The 27,138-nt window shown below is 37.2% G+C and overlaps 3 protein-coding genes across 3 annotated transcripts; all 3 read left to right on the forward strand.

The window, feature by feature from the left end:
- The first annotated feature begins 12 nt into the window (after window positions 1–12).
- Window positions 13–10,055, forward strand: LOC107724506 (lambda-crystallin-like). Its single transcript, XM_016533478.1, has 8 exons — window positions 13–146; window positions 629–736; window positions 1,476–1,602; window positions 2,737–2,898; window positions 3,619–3,813; window positions 8,373–8,481; window positions 9,431–9,537; window positions 9,694–10,055. The coding sequence occupies exons 1-8, from the start codon at window positions 106–108 to the stop codon at window positions 9,790–9,792; spliced, it is 948 nt and encodes a 315-aa protein (XP_016388964.1). The 5' UTR covers window positions 13–105; the 3' UTR covers window positions 9,793–10,055.
- Window positions 10,056–11,028: 973 nt separating this feature from the next.
- LOC107724444 (gap junction beta-6 protein-like) lies at window positions 11,029–14,023 on the forward strand. Its single transcript, XM_016533381.1, has 3 exons — window positions 11,029–11,124; window positions 12,076–12,252; window positions 12,443–14,023. The coding sequence occupies exons 2-3, from the start codon at window positions 12,100–12,102 to the stop codon at window positions 12,971–12,973; spliced, it is 684 nt and encodes a 227-aa protein (XP_016388867.1). The 5' UTR covers window positions 11,029–11,124; window positions 12,076–12,099; the 3' UTR covers window positions 12,974–14,023.
- Window positions 14,024–16,377: 2,354 nt separating this feature from the next.
- Window positions 16,378–19,569, forward strand: LOC107724456 (gap junction alpha-3 protein-like). Its single transcript, XM_016533398.1, has 3 exons — window positions 16,378–16,547; window positions 17,381–17,444; window positions 18,482–19,569. Exon 3 carries the CDS (start codon window positions 18,517–18,519, stop codon window positions 19,204–19,206), a length of 690 nt encoding a protein of 229 aa, XP_016388884.1. The 5' UTR covers window positions 16,378–16,547; window positions 17,381–17,444; window positions 18,482–18,516; the 3' UTR covers window positions 19,207–19,569.
- The last annotated feature ends 7,569 nt before the right edge of the window (window positions 19,570–27,138 follow it).

The raw sequence follows: 27,138 nt of genomic DNA on the forward strand, positions 1-27,138 counted from the left end.
CCGTAGCTCCGCCTCTCTTTCGTGCACATGACAAGCTGAAGTCTGGTGATATTGTGCTCCTACGAAGTAGCTGACTGAGTTTTGACATTTGTAAAGGGGTTTGCGATGAGTTCATTAAAAGGAAAGATTATTACTGTTGTCGGGAGGTGAGAGTTACTTTGTTTAATCAGTCTGTTAGTTTTGGCAGACGTGTTTCTGAAATTGTCTAACAGAATAGCTGAGTGGTCTTTGAACGCTACTGTGATTGTGTTTATGAATACATTACTCCATATCAGAAAAGTGCATGTAAAAAATGAACAGTGCAGTGATTTATGACCTAAATTAAATGATCACGCGACTCGTTATTTGTGTTTATTTGACATATTTTGGGTAGGTTTTGGCTTGTACAAATAAGGTTATTACTCTATTTTACAGGGGGGTTTTCATGCATGATCATCAAAGTCATATTATTTTTATTTGTCATGCAATATTAAAGTTCCTGTTTAAGTAGTCTGACATGTTCCTCATTTTGGTATGTAGATAAAGCATTGATTTTCACTAATGTTAACAGACTCCTTGATCTGCATTTTTATTTGATTTATTTACTGTGCTGTCTCTTTCCTAATTGCATGTATGTTGCATAATAAAGTGGGCTGATCGGCCGCTCCTGGGCCATGGTGTTTATGAGTGGAGGATACATGGTCAATATCTATGACAACATACCAGGACAAGCATCAGGGGCCATCACAGAGATCAGGTCAGTTTTAAACAGGAAAGAAAAATGACCTGTTGACCCCTCAGTCAGATTCTCTGCCTTTAGCATCGCTGCTCAACTTTTGTCAGAGCAGGTTTGTGACCCATTTTTATGGCACAACCTTACATAAAGCAATGGTCCGAGGAGATCAATAGAATAAAAGAGAGGGCATAATATGCAAAGAAAAAAATATGCACAAATTGAAGTTTTCTAGAATATATTAGTACTCTCTGTCCATATCTGTTTATGTTGTGTAAATAACCCTCTTCCTTGATTCACCTCTTCTGTCACCAGGGGGAGATGCAGGGCTTTCTCTTTCCTAGATATGAATTAAAAGATGTGTAGAAACAAGTTTCACTAGTAAATTTCACAAACAGTTACAAAGAAACACATTGAATTAGAAAAACTGAAATAGTATTTTCTAGTAAAACGCTCTACAGTACAATCATTTTTCTTTTATTTACAAATTTAAAAAAAAAATCATGTTTTACAGTGTAGGTGCCCTGGCTAGAATGCAGCAATGACAGATTAGGACACAAAAAACAGTAATCTTCTGTGACGCATGCAGAGTTGCTTCAGTTAAAGTAAAAAGTGTTTTTTAAAGACATAATTTACATCTGAAACCGATGTCTTGTCAGTCATAAACCATCATTAAAACATTGTATTTGGACAGAACAGCTGTCAGATTTTGTATACATTTTGTTGAATTTAAGATGAATAATGTGTTTTCGTGTGTGAGCAGGAAACAGATTGAGGAGCTTCAGCAAGCCAAAATGCTGAGAGGAAATCTCACGGCTGCAGAGCAGTTGAGTCTACTCAGCAGTCATGATGACCTGCTGCAGGCCCTGGAGGGAGCTTTCTTTGTCCAGGTACGGTTTCCCCTCAAACTTAGATGACTTCCCGTTGACCCAAAAATGTGACTGGGCCGGATAAACATCTCCCTGATATGTATGGAACGAAAGCAACAATTATTTAATGTGAAGACAAGAAAGAGTGTTCACTAATGACAAGTACCAAATTCATTATTTTACATTTAATTGTTTTAATGTGCACAAAAAAAAGCACATGAAACCAGAAGACATGTCTGTGGTTTTACGTCTGCAACTGTTTGAACATTCCATGAGTTAATGTGATTAACTATTGAAATTGCACCTGTGTTTAATTATTAAAATGTATTGAACACTTTGGAGCCAAACCTCTGTTTGCTATTGGAAATTCCTTTTCCCCCTCCCATAAACATTCATAAAGATGGATGAGGTGATGTATCTGATCATGCATTTTTCCTGTGTACTACATTCAGTGACAGCTGATGGTTTCTGTTTTTCCCAGTTATGATGACGTCAACATTTAATGACGCCATATAGTCCTGTTATGTGCTGATGCTGTATTTGCGATATTATAATATGCCATTAAAGTTATATAATTTATTTTAGCGGTTTGTGTGCTTTTTTTCTAAAATCTTCCCATTCTTAAAGTCAGCATGAAGTGAAAATTCACCATTCACAAATTCATCTATTTTTTTTATTATGTTATAGATCTTATTGTAAATGATTTATTAACGTATATGTTCCATTAAAAAAATTACCTTTTGATTTAAAATGTCATAACTGGATCTTCTCTCTGGTGACGTATTCTGGGTTTCTCCAATCATTTTGTATGTACGTCTCAATATGGAAGTGATTATCTGTCCTTACTTCAGTTTCATAGCAACTCTGACTAAAAAGCTTTCCTGCTAAATGATTAAAGAAGCGTGAGTGAATATTCCTGTCTGTTTTATCAGCCTTGGGAAAATATGGCCCTTTTATAATTATTCACATCATATTTTTTCAGCCCATTCCACTGCCATTCATTTTTTCCGCTCTTGTGTTTTCTTCTTGTACTTTTTTTGTGCTCGTATGGAAAAGATGTTGCTACAGCTTAAATTATAGTACATTTCATACAGTCCCTTTGCTATATTGTTGACCATTATCTGCTCTTGTCCTCTGTGTGTTTTCTGTGAATAGGAGTGTGTGTTTGAGGACCTGGAAGCAAAGCAGACTGTCTTCCATGAGGTGGAGAATCTTGTCACAGAAAGCGTGATTCTCAGCAGCTCCACTTCCTGCCTGATGCCAAGCAACGTGTTCTCTCGTGTCCAGAACCGAACTCGGTGCATCATTTCTCATCCGGTTAGTTATGTTTACAGTCTGTGAGAGATTATATTATATATACACTGTGGAGATGCACAAGTTTGATGCACAAATCAAATTTTTAGGCCTTTGGAATTGTTTTTGAAAGAAATTATGATGCAAAAATAAATAAATAATGAAAATGATTTAAAATAAAAAAGGATTGCCACTGCCAGTATGTTTGACAGTTCATTTGATACACATATACTTCAGTTCAGTTTTCTGCAATTACCGCAAATAACAATTTTTTTTTTTCAAATGGTTTTACAACATTCATGTTTTAGTTTTAGTGCTACTATTTATGTTTATTTAATGAAAGCATTATTTACATGGATATGTCAGTCCTGATTTAGCAGCCTGTAGTGAAGAATGGAGATGTGGAGTGTTTTAGGCCCAGGGGGCTTTACTGGACTTTGAATCCTTCCATGCTTAATGGAAATTCCACTCTGATCTCATGAGCAGCAAGGTCTTGCTGGTCATGTTGTCCTTCAAAGCAGTGTGAGGCAAATAGTTCACCTTCACTTGCATTAAGTGAATGTTTAATCATGAATGCCAAGCATTTGTGGTCAGACATTTAGACAAGAGAGACCTTCATAGTGGGAAAGAAGTTCAGTACAAGGCCATTATCTCTAGCTCCAGTAAACACATTAGTATAGTGCTTTATCTGTGTCCAGGGGCAAACAAACTGGTGTCATTTCCTTCTTGTTTTGAACCTCACAGGTAAACCCGCCCTACTATGTGCGTCTGGTGGAGCTGGTGCCACACCCCGAAACACTGCCTGCTGTAATGGATGTTGCTTACTCACTGATGACGGATGTCGGGCAGGCACCTGTGCGACTCAGGAAGGAGATCGATGGTTTCGCATTGAACCGTGTTCAGTATGCCATCATAGCAGAGTCCTGGAGGCTGGTTCAGGTTAGTTGAGCCATGGAACAAAACCACATATCAGTTAGAGTCATGATAATAATGAAGAATATTTTGACTACCTACCCATTCTCTGGTGAAATTCATAACGCACCAAGTAAACATTTGTTGACATTGGCACAGAGGGTAGTGAAATGGACAGGACATATAAGGAGGTGTTGTGCTTATGGGCATTCCAGGTTCTGTTGAACTGTCTATTCATCAAAGAATCCTTAAAAAAGTATCACAGTTTCCACAAAAACAAAAAGTCTTTAAAAAATGATAAATAAATCAAATAAATTTACAACCTCCAAATTTTGTATGGTAGTGTAAAGTAAAATAGTTGTGTCAGTTATGTCCTGTCAATTATGAAAAATTCAATTAAAATTGTTTTATTTAGTTGTTTATTGTTTTGTTATTTATTTATTTTTTTTTCAAATTGTTGCTGCAATTTTATAAAAGCAATGCACCACTTAAAAGGGATAGTTCAACCAAAAATGAAAATGCCCCTCACCCTCAAGTTTCTTTCTTCTGCAGAACATATGAGAAGATATTTTGAAGAATGTGGGAAAGCAAACAGTTTCTGGTCCCTTTTGACTTCCATAGTATTTTTTTTTCCATACTATGGAAGTCAGTGGGGACCAGCACCTGTTTGTGTAGTAAATGATGACAGAATTTTCATTTTTGGGTGAACTTTCTCTTTAAGGCCTGCATTACAGTGAACTTACCACAAATCACATGGTAAAGACCACCATTACCCAAGGTAAAATCTATGTAACGCACAGCTTCTCATGGCTTATTGCTTTAATATGTTGTCCACATTACAGGATGAATGTTGTTAGTTTATATCATAGCTCTGATAACAGACCCTTTATTTGTTCATGCGTGGAGAAAATATATTGTAGACAAATCTTATTACTTGCATATCTATGAACAGGAAATACTATAACTTTTGTAAATTTTGATGCATGTCTCTGTTTTTAGGAAGAAAGGAAAGTGAAATTAGTGGAAGGAATGAATGAACAGAGACTATTGTATTTTGTTGCAACATCCACAGTCTTATCTCACTGTTTATAAATGATTGATTTAGAGAAGGGAAAAAAAACATCTCTTTTCTTTGTTTCTCTTGAGAAACTTTTAGACCGGCCAGCTTATCTTTCCTCACACTGGTGGTTTTGTCCTGGTTATACAGTACAGTACACCTGTATTACAGTGTATCAAATGAACACGGGGTAGAGTTAGGTGATCCACTTTAAAAACCAAACCCTTTTCAGCACTGCCTACAAGCATGAACAAAAAGCAAAGTCAAGAAAGCACTTCCACAAACAATGGACACTTCACTTTGAACTTATTTTTAGAGTGGCTGTTCATTATTCAGTCGAGTAATGGACAATTAAAGACAAAACACAAAATTGCACATTCTGTCCAGGCAGGGTGTATTATGGATGCATCATCACAAAACTGTAAAGATGATTCATGGTGACACTAAATGATGTTCTATACACAGGTGTCAGGATTATATGGACAATGCACTGTGACAGAGGTGTGGTGAAATTGTGTTTGAAAATGCATAATCAGCTCTCTCAAGAAGCCTTTACCTAACTGTAGTTGTAGCCAATTGTACATAACATCATTGTTACCCATTTTGTTGAGTTGTTTTGTTTTTTTCATGTAGTGTTCATATATACCGTCTAATCTTTGGAAAATACCCTTATCCTACATAAATAACGCAGATTAACCAAAAAGTTTTATGTATAAAACAAATATCTCTAGATATGAATAATTTTAAGGATTCATCATTATCACCATCACTCAATATCATCATTTACTCACCCTTATGTTGCTTCAAACCTGCATGATTTCTTTCTTCTGTGGAACACAAAAGAAGATACTTAGCACAATGTTCAGACCACACTTTTTTCGTACAATAACAGTGAGCAGCAGAAAAACAATTGGGCAAATGATGACAGAATTTTTGTTTTTGAGTTTTTGAAATATCAATTTAGATACAACCACTAAAGGACAAGATTTGCATTTAAGTTTTGAGAGGAAAACCCTAGAAGAATGTTCTCAATAAAGTAAAGCTAAAACAGAGGCTCCTTACAAAAGTAAAAGCCCTTGTGTTGTTGTTGCCTAAGAGCATTCTGTGACTTAATCGCAGTTGCTGACATTTGAGAGGTTAAATGTTGAACCACTTGTGTCAATTTGCTTTTTTTTTAAAGCTGGTTCCAGATGTACATACAGTATGTCCAATAAAGTATGCTGTCCATTCTGCTTTTGTGTTTAGAGACAATTTCACAACTTATATGGCAACACTGAAAATGATATGCTATTCTTACTTTTTGACTGACTTGACTTTTCTGCTCATTTCAGAGATTGATAACCACTGAACTGAGGCTGAACTAAAGGAATCTTATGAGGGTGAAGACAAAATATCACATTAGCTGTAAATGTTATTTGTATTGATCTTATTCATTATGCATCATTTAGGAGGAGTGGGATTTTTATATATATATATATATATATATATATATATAGCTGTAACAGTAAATAAACAGTAAAGTGCTCTTCCTTATAACCGTTATTCTTCTTTCTTTATCCTTCATTTCCTCATCAGTGGTGTTATTGTGCAATCACTGATGATGAGGTAATTTAGATTTGTCTGGAACTACAGTATGATTTAAAGTGTATCATGTGTTCTGTCTCACTAGTTTTCTATGCAGTGTCCATATGACAGTGCGTGTGTGAGGAATTTAATTTCTTATGAGGTACACTGTAATGACATAATTTTCCAAGTCTTGTAATTTCTTCTTGGTCAGAAGGAAAAGTTACATTTATAAATTAAACATGCACCATTTGAGGCACAACTCCATATAATGTTTTGGGTCAGCTTCTAAATGACAGAAATACCTCTCCTCTTTTTTGTTGTTGTAGACAAATACTTTTCAAGCATTTCAAAAGACTCTGCTTTCTGAGCTGTAAAAAGGTTATGTCAGATGGAGCTTTAAAGGAAGCCATGTTGATGAACCAGTTAAACCAGCACACAAACTGGTTATTGCATACTGTTTTTTGTTTTGATAATTAAAAGAAGTTACATATTGTTCAAAGGCTGGTTAATTGGTGCTGTTGCATCTCTTTTGTTCAATTTGAAAGTCTTTACACTATATTATTTGAGTTTATTCATGTTTCACTCTTTTGAATAATGAGATGTGTGAGCTGTTCATGTTGTTATCATGGGTCAAACAGTGCCCACAGACATCTGAATATTGTTTAGCAGATGAAAATTCAAATTGGATCCGATGTTCATAACACCACTAAAGGGATAGTTCAACCAAAAATGAAAATTCCATCATCAAACATTTGCTGCTCCTCATTGACTTCCACAGTGGGGACATCAACTGTTTGGTTACCTACATTCTTCAAAATATCTTCATTTGTGTTCAGCCGAAGAAAGAAACTTGTACAGGTTTGTAACAAATTGAGGGTGAGTAAATGATGACAGAATTTTGGATGAACTATCCCTTTCGTTTACACTGCAAAGTTGGCACAGAAGCACTTCTGAAGTGGCATTTATGAGTCTTTACGACTCCAATGCTGCTCAGAAGGCATAATTGAGGCTGGCTTTTATGTGGCATCACGTCTATATGCTGAATTTCCAACAGGCACAGAGCAGCCTGAAATCGGTAGGGTTAAGATGCCTTAAGATTTCCGTAAGCCTCTCATACAGTTTTTAAAGTTGAGTTCTGTAGATTTTAGACTTACAGACTTGTGTTTTCAGGGACTTGCCTCTTACCTTATTTTTTCTTCATGGACTTGCCTCTTTTTTGTGTTTGTGCTTTTGAAATGAGTTGTTTTATTAAAGGAAAAAGAGGTTGTTTTTGTATGATGAGGAACATTTAAAGTTTGGATGGTGCCCCACATGCCAGATTTGCAGCTCAAATCCACTCATGCTTCCTCTCAGAGTTCAGGCGGCTCTTTGAGAGAGAGCCAGCACTGGAAAGTAGAGCAGCTGGGAAAGCTAATGGCTGCCCCTGGTGATTACCGTAGAGGAAAGGCCTCTTTTCACAGTTTCCCCAGCCAGTCTGCCGCCTGGCGACACCGAGATAACGGCCTCGTTGTTGCATGCAGGAAATGAACAAAGACCACCCTGTCCCCCTCCTAAACTCGTCCCCCACTGCCCATTCTGTATCCAAGCTTTGATTTCAGCACAGTCAGGCAACAGGTATCTGTAGCCACAGGTAATCTGAGTGCAAAGTGGGTCCAAGGCCTGGCACAACCACACTTGCCTCCCCCTGCCATGCCATCCCATTGTTCAGAGGACACCGAGTTAAATGATAAGAGAAACCCAATACAGTGGGAGCGGCTTTAGTGCTCTTCAGATGGGACAAAAAGGTTGGGGGGGACCAATAAGGTGGACCAAACCTTGTTGGCTGGACAAACTACTAAGCAGGAAGCTGTAATTTTAGGATTAGATCAGAACATCAGTAAACCACTTTTAGTAACATTGTCTTTCATCCAAGCATATAATACAGTGCGAGTTGCCAAATTAACTTCTCTTTCTTTTCATCCAGGACGGAGTGATCTCAGTGAAGGACATTGATCTGGTGATGTCTGAGGGCTTGGGCATGCGCTACGCTTTTATAGGTCCCATTGAAACCATGCATCTCAACGCACCAGAAGGCAAGCCACCTTTTAACCCATGCAATTTGTAAAAAAATGGGATAATGAAACTTTGTATTGAAGCACTGAGAAGGTTTTGTTTTCATTATGCATGTAAAAAAATTGGTGCGGTGCTTGGGGCAGCGAAAAAGCAGTCTGTAAAAACCTCTTATTGTTTCGATTACATCCACCTCACGTGACCTTAAGTGTGTGTGTGCAAGAGAGAAACTGTAAAAGAATCTGAAACAAGCACGAAAGTGTGTAAATGTGCATGTGTTTTGAAGAGATCTCATGTTCACGGTGAAAATCAGAAAGCAGTGTGAAATCTATAGGATGACCCTGCTCCCCCTATGAAACGTGCTTTGCCATGTGACACCAGTACTAACCTTTGATGATGACAGATGAGTTATTATTCTCAGCCCTGCCTACTGTGAGTGAGGTGCTACAGTGCTCTCACTGTGGTGATAAAGCCCCCCTGTAAACACAAGAGTTTCGCCCTGGTTTCTTCCATTGCTGTAATGGCACAAGTTCTTGGAAACTGTAAGCGAAGAACTGTGGCTGAACTTTCACTGGTGCACATCTTATCTGCTGAGAGCCCTTCTAAAAGAACTCATGCCCTTCAGATTAAGAGCTACTCAATTCATGCTTGAAAACTCTTGTTACAAAACAAAAAGCCAGTAAGTTTATACACTGAATCATTTTAGACACAGTTCCAAACTGATTATACTTTTTGTGTCACAGTTATTCATAAGGACAAAGCAGCATTTGTTATACAAAATATGAATTTTGTAGCTGGTTTTAAAAAAGTATTTTGAATGAATTAAAACGAATCAAAACTATTTCTGTAATATGTTGTTATTAGAGTCATGAAAAATATATGACCTTTTATGGTCAACTGTAATACTACTGTATTGTAGAAATGCAAAAGCACATTTTGATTTGACCCTCATTCTGTGTTTTGTCTGTCCAGGTATGGAAGATTATCTCCAGCACTACAGCGAGGGCATAAAGAGGGTTCTTAATACTTTTGGACCTGTTCCAGACTTTTCCGGAGAGCCAGCAGATAGAATTATAAAAGTATGCAATATCAGTTATATTATTAATAATTGGAAAATTTCTTGAAACAGTGGCTTTTGAAATCTTAAATCTGATTTCCTAAATACTCATATATATTTTTTTAATATATAATTATTGTAATCATTATAAACGGAAAGATTTTACCATCTACTTTAGGAGATCTGTGAGCTGATCCCTGCTGAACAGGAGCACCTTACAGTCAGGAGAGAGAGAAGAGATCAACTGCTGATGGGACTAGCTAAACTGAAGGAATGAGGCTAACCATGAGATACTACCTAAATGAAAGTGTTTATGGATCATCTGAGCCATTGTTGTCACATTTTTCCCTTCCAGGCAACAGAATATGACTGGAACTAAAGCTAACCTCAGAAATATCTTTAGGATTCATTTAATTATGAATTGAATTTTTATAATGCTTTACCAGTATTTTTAAGTCTAAGATTTGTGACAGATACTTGACTAAAGAGCACTTTAATGTGAAATTCACAAATTAAAAGGAAAATATGCGCAATTGAAAATGAATGGCATTTTCGTAACTTCATGAATGAATGAAGTAATGAATGAATCTCTTTATACCTAAGCTGAGCCCAATAATTATGTGTACACTTAACTTGAGATGTATGAGTGTCATAACATTTCAAACCAAGTGTCAGATTCAAATAAATAATGCTTTTCTCAGAACTAACAATGACTTATCTGACTGGTATCAAGGTGGTGATTTTTTGTGTATGACGTCAATTCACACAGGTGTCCTAGCAGAGTAAACACTGGTGTAGTACATCACATTAAAAAGAAAATGAAATGAAAAACACAACACATCTTAACTTTCACACAGTTTAGTTTTAAATATTTCAGGTCATGAGTAAATAACCTACAGTCACATAGAAAGTGCTTTTTACTCTAACGTATCTATTATTTATATTAGATTAATACTGCAACTTAAATGTGAGTAGGTCAGTAAAGTTTAGGCCCACTAATAATCTCAGCATATATATATATATATAAACATGTTATGTTTTGCTCGAAATGTGCAAACTGTTTGGCCTGATATCTTGTTAAATAATGCAGAGACAGATTATTAGTGGACCTAAACGTTACTGAATCATTCTACTTATATTTAAGTTGCAGTATTAGTCTAATGTAAGTTATAGATACGTTTCATATTTCATACGTTTCATGGCACCTGAACGGTTAGACTAAAAAGCACTTTCTATTCGACTGTAGGTTATTTACTCATGACCTGAAATATTTAAAACTATACTGTGTGAAAGTTATGTTGTACGTTTGAACATAATACCACACCTACACGCTAGCGACGCGACTGTACGAGATCGCTGCTGCTGAGGCGGCGGCGCATTCCAGGAACATACTATTGTTTTTTTCGCCTGCGAACTCAAGAACCACCAATGAACGCTGTGACTCCGCCCGATGTCAGGTGCACTAAACTTACGCTCACTGTCCTCAGTCAAACCACTTCATCTCACTCTCTAGACCACAAAGAAACTCCGCAAGTGAAAGTACTGATTTTAACTCACCTGGGCGGATATATATCATGGATTTGATCTGAATCATTTTGTAGGCTAACAGGTAAACTTCGTTTTGTAAAACCGCCAGACATTTCACTATTTTTTTAAGTGACAATGTTATGTGATAATTCTTCCGTGTTAATTTCGACCAAATATGATCAAAGTTACCAAAATGTGTGGGAATGAAGGATATCTTAATTAATAGGAATTTATTAAAGGATTTATTAATGTCATTAATATATGTTAATGAAGGTATTTTCAATTCAATATGTTGAGTCTTTTTGAAGACATAGAATTATAGTTTGTGTTATTAGGATTGAGGAATGAAAATTTAAGTTTACCCTACTGGAAAAGTTTGGAATAATATATATATACTTTTGAAATAAGTCTCTTATGCTTACCAAGACTGCATTAATTTGACCAAAAATACAGTAAATTTTGTAAATTAAAACAATATTGTGAAATATTACAATTTAAAATCTGTTTTCTGTTATAATATATTTGAAAATGTAATTTATTTTTGTCATAGCAAAGCAGAATTTTCAGCAATCATTAGTTTTCAGTGTCACATGATCCTTTAGAAATCATTGTAATATGCTGTATCTATTTTACTGTATTTTTTGATCAACCTTGGTGAGCATAAGAGACGTCTTTCAAAAACATTCTATTTTTATATATATTTTTTTGTCATCTGAAATTTAAACTGTATTGACAATTTTTGAGTTCAAATTTACATTTAAATATATATAGTGTGTGAACTTTACATATTGTTTAAATTTGAACTCAAAAATTGTCAATAAAATAATATAATGAATATTTATTTATTGACAATTTTTGAGTTCAAATTTACATTTAAATAAATATATAGTGTGAACTTTACATATTGTTTAAATTTGAACTCAAAAATTGTCAATAAAATAATATAAAAATTTAAACTGTATTGACAATTTTTGAGTTCAAATTTATATTATATGTAGTTGCTCAAATTCATCTCTTTCTTTTCGATGATTAGGAGCTGACAGCAACAGCAGATAGGATGAGTTGGGGAGCACTTTATGCCCAGCTGGGAGGGGTAAATAAACACTCCACCAGCCTGGGAAAGATCTGGCTGTCTGTCCTCTTCATCTTCCGCATTAGCATCCTTGTAATAGCCGCCGAAACGGTCTGGGGGGATGAGCAGTCCGACTTCACCTGACAATTTTTGAGTTCAAATTTACATTTAAATATATATAGTGTGTGAACTTTACATATTGTTTAAATTTGAACTCAAAAATTGTCAATAAAATAATATAATGAATATTATTTTATTGACAATTTTTGAGTTCAAATTTATATTATATGTAGTTGCTCAAATTCATCTCTTTCTTTTCGATGATTAGGAGCCTATGCATGTGGCGCATCGCAAACGCAATGTAAAGAAAGGACTTTTGGCCAACCGAGGTGGCGGTGCCAAAGGGGATGACCTGGAGAGTCTGAAGAAGAGGCGTCTACCCATCACCGGGCCGCTGTGGTGGACCTACACCTCCAGCCTGTTCTTCCGGCTCCTTTTCGAGGCCGGATTCATGTACGCTCTGTATTATGTCTACGATGGGTTTCAGATGGCCCGTCTTGTGAAGTGTGAGCAGTGGCCCTGTCCCAATAAAGTTGACTGCTTTATCTCACGACCAACAGAGAAGACAGTCTTCACCATCTTCATGGTGGGATCTTCTGCTATCTGCATTGTGCTCAATGTGGCTGAACTGGCCTACCTGATTGTCAAAGCATTGCTGAGGTGCTCAGCCAGAGCCAAAGGAAGGCACGCTTTTGTTCACCAAGATAAAATGTCCACAGAAAAGGCACACTTACAGAATGAAAAGAACGCAAGGTTGCTGTTATCTGCTTCGGACTCCTCGAGCGATAAGACTGTTTAAGATTATCCCTACATCCAGTGACTAATTCTACTAACATGGTAATAGGCTTGTGATGACAGTGTTTTAACTTCTCTAATGCCATTAGAGCATTAGAATTAGTGTGTTTTGTACCTTGTTTTTGACACCCTGCCCTGAGAAAATAACAAAGCCTAGCCTGACAGCAGGTTTCAAGCATGCTTCATTCCAGAGCTGGCATTCCTCCCCCAAGCCAAAAGACAATTAGTGTGTACTTACAGCACTGAATTGTCTGTAAAAATGTTCTAGGTTGTTGAATTTCATTTGCCAAATTACTCAAGAGCCTCACAGTACTCTCTAGTGGCATTAGAAAAGTCCAAGAGTGACTCCTAGTGGTCACAACGACATAAATGAAGTTCAGAGACCGTATTTGCACAAAATTGAGTGTCCTTTTTTGAGGGATCATTTACACGATGTTGTATTGTATGTAAATGCTTCTTTTTAAGATTGAGTTTTGCTTTGTTTACTTCTTTTTAAACGCAATTTCTTTTGCTCTTTCTGTTACCCATCAACAGTTTTGACTATATAGCTATATAACTTACAGAGCTGAGCAGGATTTGTGTTTTTGTGTGTTTTTATATGTGCTTATTTTGCACCTTTATTTAAATGTCTTCAACAACTGCACATCTGTGTTTAGTTTTAAGTCATTTCACTAGGTTCCGTTGCATTGACCCATACCGGGGATTTTATATCAGCATACCGCAGTGCCTAATTAGGTTGTTAACAAATAAGGCTGTAGTGGCGCGTCAGTCAGTCCACCTGTTGACAGGTGGGAGCTCGTGGTCTCGCGTTTCGTCAACTGTCCGTTATCTTCTGCTTTGTTTTTCTCCTCTCTGAGAGGCTCTACACGTCAGCGGTGACCAGTTTTGTTTTTAAGGCTTTGACTAAACCGCAGAAAGTATTGTTAGCAAAGTTTCCACATGGTATTGATGGAATCTTCTGCTGTTTCCTAAAGTGAGCTGTGATCATTTTTGATAGCCACCTGTTTGTAAAAGTACATTTCTTTGAAATTTTGGTTAACAACTTATCTTTTATATGCATATCTAAATAAAAAACGTATTAAATGTTTGCTGTTTGTCAGTATTGTAATTCCCGTGGGGAAAACCAATGGAGGGCGGTGCATTTCTATTCTATTTTAGGAAAGGCCTGCTCCATGACTGGATACTTTCCCATGCAGTAGCCTACAAAGATTCCAGAGTATTTGACTAGAGTAATTTTTGTCTTTTTGCCAGTTTACTACCACAAACCAGCTTTTAGTAATTGCGTAAATTATTATAAACTAATAATTTAAATTCTAAAGTAGTCTCAGTGCTTAATTTGAGCCGGTGTAGTGCCGAAATTTGCATCCCCTAGTATTGGTAGGTTTAGGAGTAGGTGTGTGGGAGGGGTTAGGATTAGGGGTGGGGATGTGATTAGGCAATCAGGTAGCGACTTTAATGAGGGGGTGCATAATCTGGCAGGGGTGCAGAATTCGGCACAACAGGTGTATTAGATCGTGACGGTGCGTGCGTGCATATGAGAGCGAGCGCAGGTTTATGTGGCTATTTGGAGGTTATGTATTGGTCCTCAACATATTTTTTTTTTGACCGTGACCAGTCAGCTTTCTTAAGTTCAAACTCGCTCTCATTGATTGGTGCTTACTGCGTATTGTTTTGTGAGCAGCAGAACGTTTGGAGAGAGTTTAATAATACCAGAAATACCAGAAATAATACCAAATAAAGTTAAATATTATAATGTATAAACACTATAAACATAGCTATACGTTAGTATAGCTCACTCCAAAACAAATCATATAAATGTAACGGTATTCAGAACAGAACAAGAATGAAATAAAAATATATAAACCTAAAGAAACCAAAACAAAGCGAAACTGAAAGTACCAGGCGTTAATTGGGCCCACGTACCTCTCATTCGGCACAAATCCTAATGTTTCCATATTCGCAATGTATTTCAATTAAAATTTAGGCTATAATGAAGAGGCTTTGTACTTTACGCGCGCTCCTATATCGACAGAAATATCCTCTTCACATGAGCAAAAATGTGTTTGGGATACAAAGTGGACCAGTTATACCACGGACTATTTAAATTGACCAGTGTAACCTTTTTTTGGTTGACTGTATTATTTTGATAATGAACAGACTGCGATGTCAAGTTTGAGTTGCGAATATGTGGTGTGTGTGTGTGTGTGAGAGCGCGCGAGGCGCCGGCGCGATCCAACAGCTGAAACATAAAATACACCATTTTTGATCATACAGATAAGAGTAAGACAAAGACCTAATTCGAAAGCACAAAGTGTTTACTTTTATTTTTGCACACTCAAAATAACAACAGAACATTTGTGATTTTGTAAAATAAAGCAAGGATGCGCGTTTAATTAAAACTGTTACTTATTTAAGTCAGATATTTTTTCGCATATTTATACCTATAGGGCCTACTATGATTGAATTTTATTTTTATGAAAAGAAATTTTGTTATTTTTAATGTATCTTAGATATACATTTTCCTACAATCATCCTGGCAACCCATTTTTGATCCAGGGTTTGAAGTTTGCACTAGTTAGGTTAATGCAGAAACTTGTGAACGATGCTCTCTTATAATTGTGGCGTCACCGTTTAGTGACGTCATTGAATGTTCCGGGAAAACTTAAGCTGTATTTTCAGTGTCGGTCACAGAGCATTTTAATTGGATCCGGCAATTATTCATTTACAAATTAAGCACTGAGCCTATCTGTATCTGCAGTGGAAAATAATAAATTGCAACTGAGCATCTGCACAACTGTAATTTGGCGGCAGATGAATTTATTATTAGGCTATGTTAAGCAATTGTAAAACGGTTATATATAGAAGAATTTAACAATAAGAAACTCATACTTTAGACACAATATGGCCAGTTATTTTGATCATTTTTACTCCGCTAACGAAAATATTTCCAAAGCAGAATCAAAGTGCCAAACAACGCATCAATTGACTGACTGCTTGAATAGAACGCGGAGTGATACAATCAGTGAAACGTCCAAATTCTGTTATAAGAAATCTCAACACTCTTGGAAACACCGCCTGTACAAGTATATAATAATAATAATAATTATTATTATTTCAAATAATTATAATCATCACAATCATTACCAACATTATTATTATAATCATTATCATTATTATATAACAATTATTATTAAACTATAATAATAATAATAATAATTAGGCTATTATTATTATTAGAATATTATGTGGTATAAAGTCAAATAAAGCATCTGTCTTCATGTAAAATTATGAGTTGGAGTACTATAGTTAAGTTGGGGTGATGAGTTTACCCCAGTTGACAGGGGCGTGGCGTGCGCGCTGACTGGCCGATGACTTTCTGAACGCAGCACTATTGCATGACCACTCAAAGTGACAGTAGCGATGGCTGGGAACGGGAGACAGCTGCGCTTGGTGAGACCCCGTCTCCACACTCGCTTTGCCATGAAAAACTAGGTTTTCTACGAGAGTTTGACCTCGGGTCTATGTGTGAAGAACTTTTGTGAATGAATAAGTTGGCCGGCCACTTTCAAAAGAGTTTGGTAAGCTGGCAGTGCTGGCAGCATTTGGGATCGGGGTGGGGAGCGGGGAGGGCTCCTGCTACCTTTGGGAGGTCTGTATGCTTTCAACGCACTCAAACTGTGGCACCAGTGGCCGCTGGATATTGCTTTTTTTAGATAAGTTTGCCTACTTCAGTCAAGGTATGCTTTAAGTTAGGTCTACAAATCTTTTATCCTTTTACATCCCACATTAATTAATATGACTTTTTGCTAACTGGAAGGCCATCAACATAGACTTCAGTTTTGGATGGTTTCTGCCTACTAACAGCTAACATCATTTAGACACATTTCAAGAAAAGAGCTGTTGTTTGAGATGACAGGTATGAGCGCATAATCACTGCAAAGAATAGAAAATCTGCCTCTCTCTGACAGTTTGTCCTGGATGTACAGTGAGAACAGTGGACAATTACTATCATCAGCTAATTATATAAACAGAAGCAGTTTGTAATTAAATGCTTAGCTGATAGATCAAAGACGCTAAGTATTATTGATATTTGATAATTATAAACTAACAACTTTAATAACTGTAAAATTATAGCTGCCTTGGGAACTAAAAGATTTTTAGGATAATTTGATAGAAATGAGCCATACTAGACCATAATTTACTGGAATTAAAAAATAAATAAAAGGGCTAAAATGTTTATTATCTAAGAAACTAGTATAAGGATTTTTTTAAATAATTATTTTAGTTATATAAAGTTATGTATAAAGATATATAAATGTTAAATAAACCAAGTTAAATGTAAAATAAATGAATAAACAACTGTTTTCTATTATTATTATTATTATTATGTAACTTGCACTTTCTCTTTCAGGGTCATAGACTTGATTTAGAACCTTAGTCGATGGATTTGCCGCCCTCAATACAACATCATTTTAGTAAGTAAATATATTGTTTTTCTTGCTATTGTATATTTTGCTCTTTTAGGGTTCTTTGTTTACTAATGACAATACTATATCAACCTTGTTCGGTTACACCTAGTTCAATGTTGTTGTTTAATTGAGTTCATTATGATAAAGATGAAATCTGTGTTGATCAAAATCCTTGGGTTATAACATGACACTCATTTCTGGATTCATCAATTTTTCAAAGCATTTACAGCAGCTACAGGGTGAATTCATGAATTGTACATTTTAGCTAGCAATTAATTATACTGATGTAGACATGATCTGAGTGTAGATTCACAACTATAAAGTGGCCTGGTTTTGGCAGTGCCCTGTCTCCATATTTCACTGCATTTTTCACCTTGATGTCCTGAAACTGGCTCTATCAGGGCCCTACGCATCACTGTCCAGTCAACGCTTTCAACTGTTTTTGAACATTATAATGTCGATCTCAGCACATGCCTGCTGGGCAGTGAAGCGAACAGGAGAGAAAGAGACCGTGTGTATGAGTGTGGTGAAAAAGTGTGTGTACGAGTGTATGTGTGTGTGTGTCAATGGCTGGAGAGAAAGCGAGCCAGAGAGAGTTTGCTTACACTGTGCATGCCAGGTTCATAGCAGCCAGTTAGAGAGTTAAATAGCCAGGGGTCACGAAATCCATAACTTTATGTCAAACATTTAGTTTTTTAATGTGATATTTACAGTGATCAATGACAAGGGTGATTTGCTTGGTTTTCCTAAACGTCGTTTGGTAAAGTTGTGTAGGGGAGTGCTTCATCAGGACTGATTGTTCGGATCTTATGCAGAACCGTGAAATGCTGTGTGAGTTCATGAGGGCTGAGTGTGTTTTTTTACGTTAATTTACCTTTAGCTGAGCCTGTTTGAGTGGGCAGTGCAGGCCAGAGAAGATCCAAACTGTCTTGTGTACAGTGTAACGTTATTTTGTTAACTAGTTCTGATGAATCCTCTCTGTTCCCCTTTAACCCTTTCTCTCACCTGACTCCACACTCTCTCTCTCTCACTCTTGCCCTCAGACTGTACTTTCTCTCTAGGCTAGAAATCGTGAAGCATGGGTGACTGGAGCTTTCTTGGACGGCTCTTGGAGAATGCACAGGAACACTCGACCGTGATCGGCAAAGTCTGGCTGACAGTACTCTTCATTTTTAGGATTCTGGTGTTGGGAGCGGCGGCCGAGGAGGTCTGGGGCGACGAGCAGTCGGACTTCACTTGCAACACGCAGCAACCCGGTTGCGAGAACGTCTGCTACGACGAGGCCTTCCCCATCTCCCACATCCGCTTCTGGGTGCTCCAAATCATCTTTGTGTCCACGCCGACGCTCATCTACCTGGGCCATGTCCTGCACATCGTTCGAATGGAAGAGAAGCGGAAAGAGCGCGAGGAGGAGCTGCGAAAGGCCAGTCAGCTCCAGGATGAGAAAGAACTCCTGTATAGAAACGGAGGGGGAGGGGAGTCTGGTGGACGGCAGACTCGGGAGATGAACGCCACCTCCCCCTCCCCCTCCCCTTCCTCCTCCTCGTCTCGCTCCTCTGACAACGGGCGGCAAGCCAAAGAAGCCGCTCCGCACGCCAGCGCCCCCACCTCCCCTGGCGGTGGTTCGAGCGCCGGGCCAGAGGAGGGGCACGTCACCACCACGGTGGAGATGCACGAGCCGACCATCATTTACACTGATGCTCGACGACTGAGCAGGGCTAGTAAAGCCAGCAGTGCGAGAGCGAGGCCCAATGATTTGGCGGTGTAGTGGCTCTCCACTGCAAAGCGCAGGTTTTTGTGGACAAAAACACAAAAAAATACACCAAAAAACAAGAGGAAGAAAGAGGCAGATTGCTGGAACAAAAACGTTAATTCCATTCATTATTTATTCCATTTTGCAATGTAAAATTACAAAGAGTTTAGTCATCTCTTATGGCTTATGAAAGATGGCTTCTGAATGCTGGTTAGTTTTATGCAGTAGCTGAATGGAGCAGTACGTCTGATGCAGGTTATGTTACACCAGAATCTCAATGGTTCATTAAACAAATGTCACTTAAATTAGTCTTATGACAAGGCCTTAATGTAAAAATGTCCATTCAGTCTGTTCAATTTATTAAGTATATATGTGACCCTGGACCACAAAACCAGTCATAAGGGTCAATTTTTTGAAATTGAGATTTATACATCATCTGAAAACAGAATAAATAAGCTTTCCATTGATGTATGGTTTGTTAGGATAAGACAATATTTGGCCGAGATGCAACTATTTGAAAATCTGCAATCCAAGGGTGCAAAAAAAATCTAAATATTGAGAAAATCGTATTTAAAGTTGTTCAAATGAAGTTCTTAGCAAAGCATATTACTACTCAAAAATTAAGTTTTGATATATTTACGGTAGGAAATTTACAAAATATCTTCATGGAACATGATCTTTACTTAATATCCTAATGATTTTTGGCATAAAAGAAAAATCGATAATTTTGACCCATACAATGTTTTATTTTTTTTGGCTATTGCTAAAAATATACCCAAGAGACTTAAGACTGGTTTTGTGGTCCAGGGTCACATTTTTAAAAGTATTTTTGAAGACTTGAATAGGATATGAGACCAATGGGAAAAAAGAGAGTAGTTGAAGTAATTGAAGAAAGACGTCAAATTCATAAACACACAATTTAAAAATGTTATCTTTGTTGTTCCAGCATCTGTCTCTACATTTCCTCACTGTAAAGAGAAATCAAAAGTTTGAGGAAGAAAAAAGTAAAAAGCACATTGCCTGATAAAAGTGGCAAACTTTAATGCATCACAGAGAAAAGGTCATCCATACACTGAAAAATGAGCATATAACTGAGGCAAGTGAAATATTTAGATAACTGTTGTACTACTGAATGGTGCAGAGTTTTAATTCATATATCTTGTGTATTCTCTGGACCAAGTTTCTTTTTATTTTTTTTCAATCCCATGATCTGAAGTTCACATCCTGCTCCTCTGTTGGATTTGAGAGTTTTGATATATGACCATGTCCAATCTTGCCATCAGGAATACATGATCACTTTTAAAATAGTTAATCAGATGAGGGGAGTACGAACTCTCATTACATGTGACATTTGAAATCCGTACTGGTTTTTATTTCAAAAAGTTTGAGCATTTTCTAAAAATTTAAGCAATTGGTTGAGAATGAGTACAAAAACAGTTATCAGAAACATTGCTTTTCTGTAGTCAGTTCGTGGTTGCCAAAAAGTAGTTACTTCAAAATGGACATAAAAAGATGCTGCAAGTGTCTTATGCTGATATGGAGTTTATCCCCCATTTTTTTCTCTCTTTTTTTGGTCCAGTTTCAGGTTATTGTGAGGCCCTCATTTTCATTGACTACTACTGCTGCTGTATAGAACATGCCTTCTGTAAACATAACTCATATCAACTTGACAGCACAACGTGATTTTTTATTTTTTTTTTTGAAACCTTTACAAAACTGTTGTTGAGACCCATTCAAACACAATGTACATCGCTTTTATTATCAGGTCTATATTTCTGCAATCCATTTAAAGAGACAAGACAGCCCTGAAATAGAAATGGTACATTGCTTCATCACGCAGAGTTTGTGCTTAGGACAGTATTACTTTTGCTTTTATCAGATCACAGTATTTACAGATGTATGTTATTTATTTTCTGCCGTTTTAATGTATCCAAAAACGAAAGTGTGTTATTTTGTCATTTTTTGGCTCTTAAAGTTTACATTTTAGTAAATAGCTGAAGATTTGCACATTTAGGCAAAAGACTGTGTTCAATAATTCTTACATTGATAGAAAGGAGGAAATATTTTTGATCCTTAAAGGAAAATGTCTTAATGGTAAAAGTCGTTGTGTTGATGGCAGTATTATTCCACTTAAATAACATCAAATGTAATTTATAAAACAGCACTTGTAGAGTATAAGAAATATACACGTTTCCCATGTTTTATTTTAGGACTGTTGTGGTGGCCTGAAAGGACCGCAGAAAATTTGAACTTTGTGCATTATAGCATTTCATTCATTCTGAATTTGAATTGGCCAGCCAGCCAGCCAGCTCTTTCTCCTATCTCGATCCGTTTGTAGTGTATTTAGTTGCAGCCCATTATTCTCAGATAACACTCATTTCTTGAACTTCTTGAACTGATTTTCTCGAGCAGAGCTGATTATTCTGACCAATCAGGGAAAAGAACCACCTACATATGCTCAGAACAGCAGCCTGTTTCAATGCTGTCTTAAGAGAAGTGCCTTGTGTATTCAATTTTATAAGAACAAGTTGATGTAAATGTTCATTTACCTCAAATGTTTACAAAGCTGTTACTAAATAAACTTTTTGTACCATAAATGTAGGCTACTCTGTCTTTTTCATTTGTACATGGCAGGCGTCAAAACTCAAAATACTAAATGTTATTGATGTTAAATGCTCTCAAGTGCTGGCCTGTTCACTAAAAAGGCTCCGTAAAATGGCAATAAAAAAGACAGAAAAAAGTGTGAAACTTTCACAGAACTATGAGATCTTTTTTAAAGGTTAGAAGGTCATTAAGTAATTTTGTCATTTTTCACCAACCCTCCCTTTATTTTAAGTTAATGATGCTAACCCCTGTCAAGGCATTATGCAATTTTATGTGATCCATGCCAAAACCATCAAGAACAACACCATAATGAGAAACAAATTCGCAGAAAGCCTGAGCACATCTCAAACGAAAACCTGCACTCGTTGACCTCTGACCTTTATGCTTATCAGTCCTCCACTCCAGATTCCTAGAGGGGAAGTGAGAATGAGACTGAATCATGAGGGACACTGAAATGACACAGCACCCACCCAATTCGCACAGTCCTCCCTCCGTGAGGGAACAGCAAATCCAGAGGATGATCTACGTCATGTACGTCCAATGTATGAAATGGACAATTTGACGCTGTCACCCTAATTGAAATCCTGATTCTGTTTGTGTAAGACAAATGCTGCTTTGTTTTGTTAGCAAGCTATTTATAATCTGAAAGTAGAAGTACAAAAAGAAGCTTTAAAGGGTTAGTTCACCCAAAAATGAAAATTAGGCTGTGTTTTACTCACCCCCGAGGCATCCTAGGTGTATATGACTTTCTTCTTTCAGACAAATCCAGTCGGAGTTATATTAAAAATTGTCCTGGCTATTCCAAGCTCTATCATTGCAGTCAGCGGGATTATTACGTTTTTAATATGGATATTTTTCTTACAAAAGCGCATCGATTTGCTACAGGAGGCCTTTGTTCACCCCCCGGAGCCGTGTGAGACACTTTTTTTTATGGATGGGACCTTTTTATTTAACTTCTTTGGGACTGAAGCACTGCAACACCCGCTGACTGCAATGATAGAGCTTGGAATAGCCAGGACAATTTTTCTCTCAAAAAAGAGGGTTTATACTGGTGACAGGGTTTAAATACTGGATCAGAGGCACCTTGTCTGCAAAAACCTAAGACTGTGGGAAATCTATTAGGAATAAGGAAAACCAACTTGATCCATCATCTTTTTTTTTATTTTTTATCTATGGCTAGTCAAATTTGACAGTAAATTATATTAAATTATAAATATATATATATATATATATATATAAAACAAAAACGTTCTCAGCCATAAATCAGCACCGGGAGAAAAGTTAAATGGATTCATTTCATGGGAGGCTACAGTGAAAGCATGTTGAGAGGAGGTGGATCTCAACACTTCCAGCTTTAAAACATCAGATCTGACAGTGGAGTTCAAGTTTAGAGAACTTTAATTCTCACCGTACTGGTTTGTTAACGGACATTTATTGCATTTAGTCAGCACATGCTGTGTGTTGTGGGAACAGACTCTGTCACACACACACACACACACAGTAGTTGAGGCTCCGACTGGATTCGTCTGAAAGAAGAAAGTCATATACACCTAGGATGCCTCGGGGGTGAGTAAAAAACAGCCTAATTTTCATTTTTGGGTGAACTAACCCTTTAATGTATTAAGCTATCTGTTAGTAGCTACAGAGAGAATGATCTGTAAGCATTTCCATTTATCTGCTGCTGAACAGCCTGACAAAACAGATCTGTGGCCATTTCACATTTAATACAAAAAAAATTACAGGATCTCTCAAAAAAGAGGGTTTATACTGGTGACAGGGTTTAAATACTGGATCAGAGGCACCTTGTCTGCAAAAACCTAAGACTGTGGGAAATCTATTAGGAATAAGGAAAACCAACTTGATCCATCATCTTTTTTTAAATTTTTTTATCTATGGCTAGTCAAATTTGGCACAGCCATAAATCAGCACTGGGAGAAAAGTTAAATTGATTAATTTCATGTGAGGCTACAGTGAAAGCATGAGAGATGTTGAGAGGAGTTAGATCTCAACACTATCAGCTTAAAAACGTCAGATCTGACAGTGGAGTTCAAGTTCAGAGAACTTTCATTCTCACCGTACTAGTCCATTTGAACTGACACTTATTGCATTTAGTCAGCACATGCTGTGTGTTGTGGGAACAGACTCTGTCACACACACACACACACACAGTAGTTGAGGCTCCACTGGCTGTTTCATGTGCTCGGTGTCTAGATATCTATTTTAGGACAAGTGTGTTGGGTTATTTTAGGGCCAAAGGATTAGAGAGACAATGCACATTTGAAACTGGCAAACCTCATGTGATGGTTTCAATAAACAGAGCTAATTTGGAGAATCAATATATATTATGATCAGAATAAGGACAGTAATCAATGATTGCTATGAGAAGAGCAAAACAATGGCATCAAATAAAATGGATAGTTGTAGTATTGGTTTGTGGGAAAAAGAGCATGGAGCCAGTCATTGAAGAGGAGGTGATACGCAGTAGGTGTTAAGTCCAGTGTTTGAGGGGTGTCATTCGATTGGTTGTCTGTGGGTTGAAGGTTGCAATGCTATCTCCGAAGGGCAGGGTCTATGTGTTTATGTGAGCACTTGGCTTCACCATCCCAGAACTAAAAACACACAGGCAGTTATTTATAGCCTTTAATCACCTTGGAAATGCATGCAGCCTCTCTGCCTGAATACCACTGTGCTGTGTTGTTTATATCAGGAAAGCCACTCAATATGTTTGGGGCCCAGTCTGGACCAAGGTGTGCATGTGCAGTTAATGACCGTTGATGTTCAACATTACAACACAGCAATTGGATCATACTGTAACTGTGATGCCAGTTACTTAATTTCCATTATCTCGTTGCAATCAAAGCTACACTAAATAATTGTACAATTTAAAAATTGATCATTTTCAGTATAATTTTCCTTGCCTGCCATTTTGTTTTGTCATTTGCCATTTTGTTGCTCCTAATTAATTGTAATAGGAAGCAGTAACACCACTGACAATTCAATGACAGCTTACAGGGATAGTTCACCCAAAAGTGAGAATTCTGTCATCATTTACTCACCCTCATGTCGTTCCAAATCTGTTTGCCCCACCTTCTCATCTGGAACATAAAAAGAGATATTTCGAGAAATGTCTCGGTGCTTATTTATTTATTTTTGTCCACACAATGGAAGTCAGTGTTCACCAAGAGAGTTTGGATATCAGTATTTATCAAAATAATTTCTTAAATATTTCACAGATGAAAGACAGTCAAACAGGGTTGGAACAAAATTAATTCTGGATTACCGATCTCTTTCAGTTGATTTTCGAGGTTTTAAAGAAGAGCATGGTTATAAAAAATATTAATTATCAATATTTTTTGATTACCAATATAATCTACGGCATAGCAGAGTAACATTAAGGTAACTTCTAAAGTTTTTTTCATATAGTGATAACTGATTAAAAAAAACTTTTAAATAAAACAAAACATAATAATTACAATTAATTAAATGTTAAAATCAAATGTTTTATTTAAATGTATATCAAATCACTATATTTATATTTAGGTAAATGTACAAATACTTTTTCTAACTTGTTTGTACTACTGCTGTATTATAGAGCAGTAACATAAGAAGAGGTGACAAAAATATAAAAATTGCAAGATTGAATATAAGTTACAGTTCAAATTTGTTTAAAATCATATATCGTATTAGGACCCTTTATATTAAGTGACCTTAACTACTATGGACTTACATTTAAATTGATCAGTTTATACAATGCATTTATTCTGTACATACATATTTTTACATTGTACTTATATTTGAAAATAGCATCCTGTAATTATAGAATTACACTGTTGACCCTACTTCTACCCCTTAAACTTAACCAGGTCACCAAACTTGCCCCTAACTTTACCCGTATCCCACCTCAATAGCAGCAAAAGTGTTTATAAATTCAACATGAACACAATAGGTACATTGTGCCTAACAATTCATCATTTTATTATTAAGTAGATAATATTTAAACACACCAAATATAAAGTGGGGCCTGGTATTGCATAGGAGTTGTGTGCATTGCAGTTTGACCTTTTGCCAGCTGAAAGTAAGAGCATCTGCCACCGCGATTGTAGAATGATCCAGAAGACAAAGGCACGGCGCACAGATCTCTCTGTGAACACACTCCAGCACCATTCTAGTTCAGTACAGAGAATGTCTGGACTCACGCTTACATACTAAACAAGAGGAAGTATCTAAGAGCAAAATGGCATTGACAGTGAATCGGTGTTTCAGTCACAATGTGCATGTGGACTGTTGTTCTCTTTAAACTGGGCTGTATACTCTCTCACATTGCTTTCTACTAGATAGGTCATCCTAAATTTAACATCACTACAGTACAAATAAGCCCTTGAAGTTGAGCTGGATGAGACAACAGGTGTCCAAGAGTGTAATTCCGACTGACATCTTACAAGAGCAGAGCGGTTTTAACATGCTTTTTAAAGCTCATGTAGAAATAAAAATGTGAGAATTGTGGTGGTCATCCATACTGGCGATTCTCACTTTAGTACAGCTGGTCACTGTGATCCCCCCTCCAACACAAACTCCTCCTCCCCCAACTCGCTCTCTGTTGTTTTATAATTAAATGGTGACATTAGTTCATATCATGTGATTCTAAAAGGATTCATCACACATTAGAGGGCCTAATCGCCACCTATAGTCTGCCTCTCGCCTCTGCCACGGCTCTATCTCTAAAAGGATCACACATTAGAGGGCCTAATCGCCACCTATAGTCTGCCTCTCGCCTCTGCCACGGCTCTATCCCAGATGACCCTGCTGAGGGCAGCGCTTTCTTTATGTCCCCTGAAAGGACTGGGGATTGAGCCCAAACAAAAAAACCCACGGGGGTGAAAAAATGTTTTTACATCCGCCTGCCCTCTCGCTCGGCCGGCTGTGTGTGCGCTCAGGGTCATTTTCGCTTTAGATCAATGGGACAAGTTATTGGAGTCTGGTCAACTCCAACTGATGGAAAAGAAAGAAAAAAGCTGCCTCTTCAAAAAAAAAAAGGGTTTGTCATACCTGCATGTGCCTTCACAAAACAGCCCGTTCTTCTCGTTCTAGCTGCTGATTTATCTCTCGTGTACATAATTTGGATTTTTGAACTGAAATGTTAAGCAGATTTGTGCGCCGTGCAGTACAGAGACAACATCCACACACATAACGCTCACAAATGCAGGGAGGTGCCAAAGTTCACAAGCACACTCAAATAGGTGGGGTAACCTCAGTGTGCTTTGCGTCACTCAAACAGAAAAGAAAAAAAAACCGGGGACAACATTCCAGTGCTCCTGAAGCAGGGATCAGAGTCGTGCACTCATG

The sequence above is a fragment of the Sinocyclocheilus rhinocerous genome, unplaced genomic scaffold, assembly GCF_001515625.1.
Source record: "Sinocyclocheilus rhinocerous isolate Xijiao unplaced genomic scaffold, SAMN03320098_v1.1 scaffold64, whole genome shotgun sequence".
In the NCBI taxonomy this organism is placed as follows: Eukaryota; Metazoa; Chordata; class Actinopteri; order Cypriniformes; family Cyprinidae; genus Sinocyclocheilus; species Sinocyclocheilus rhinocerous.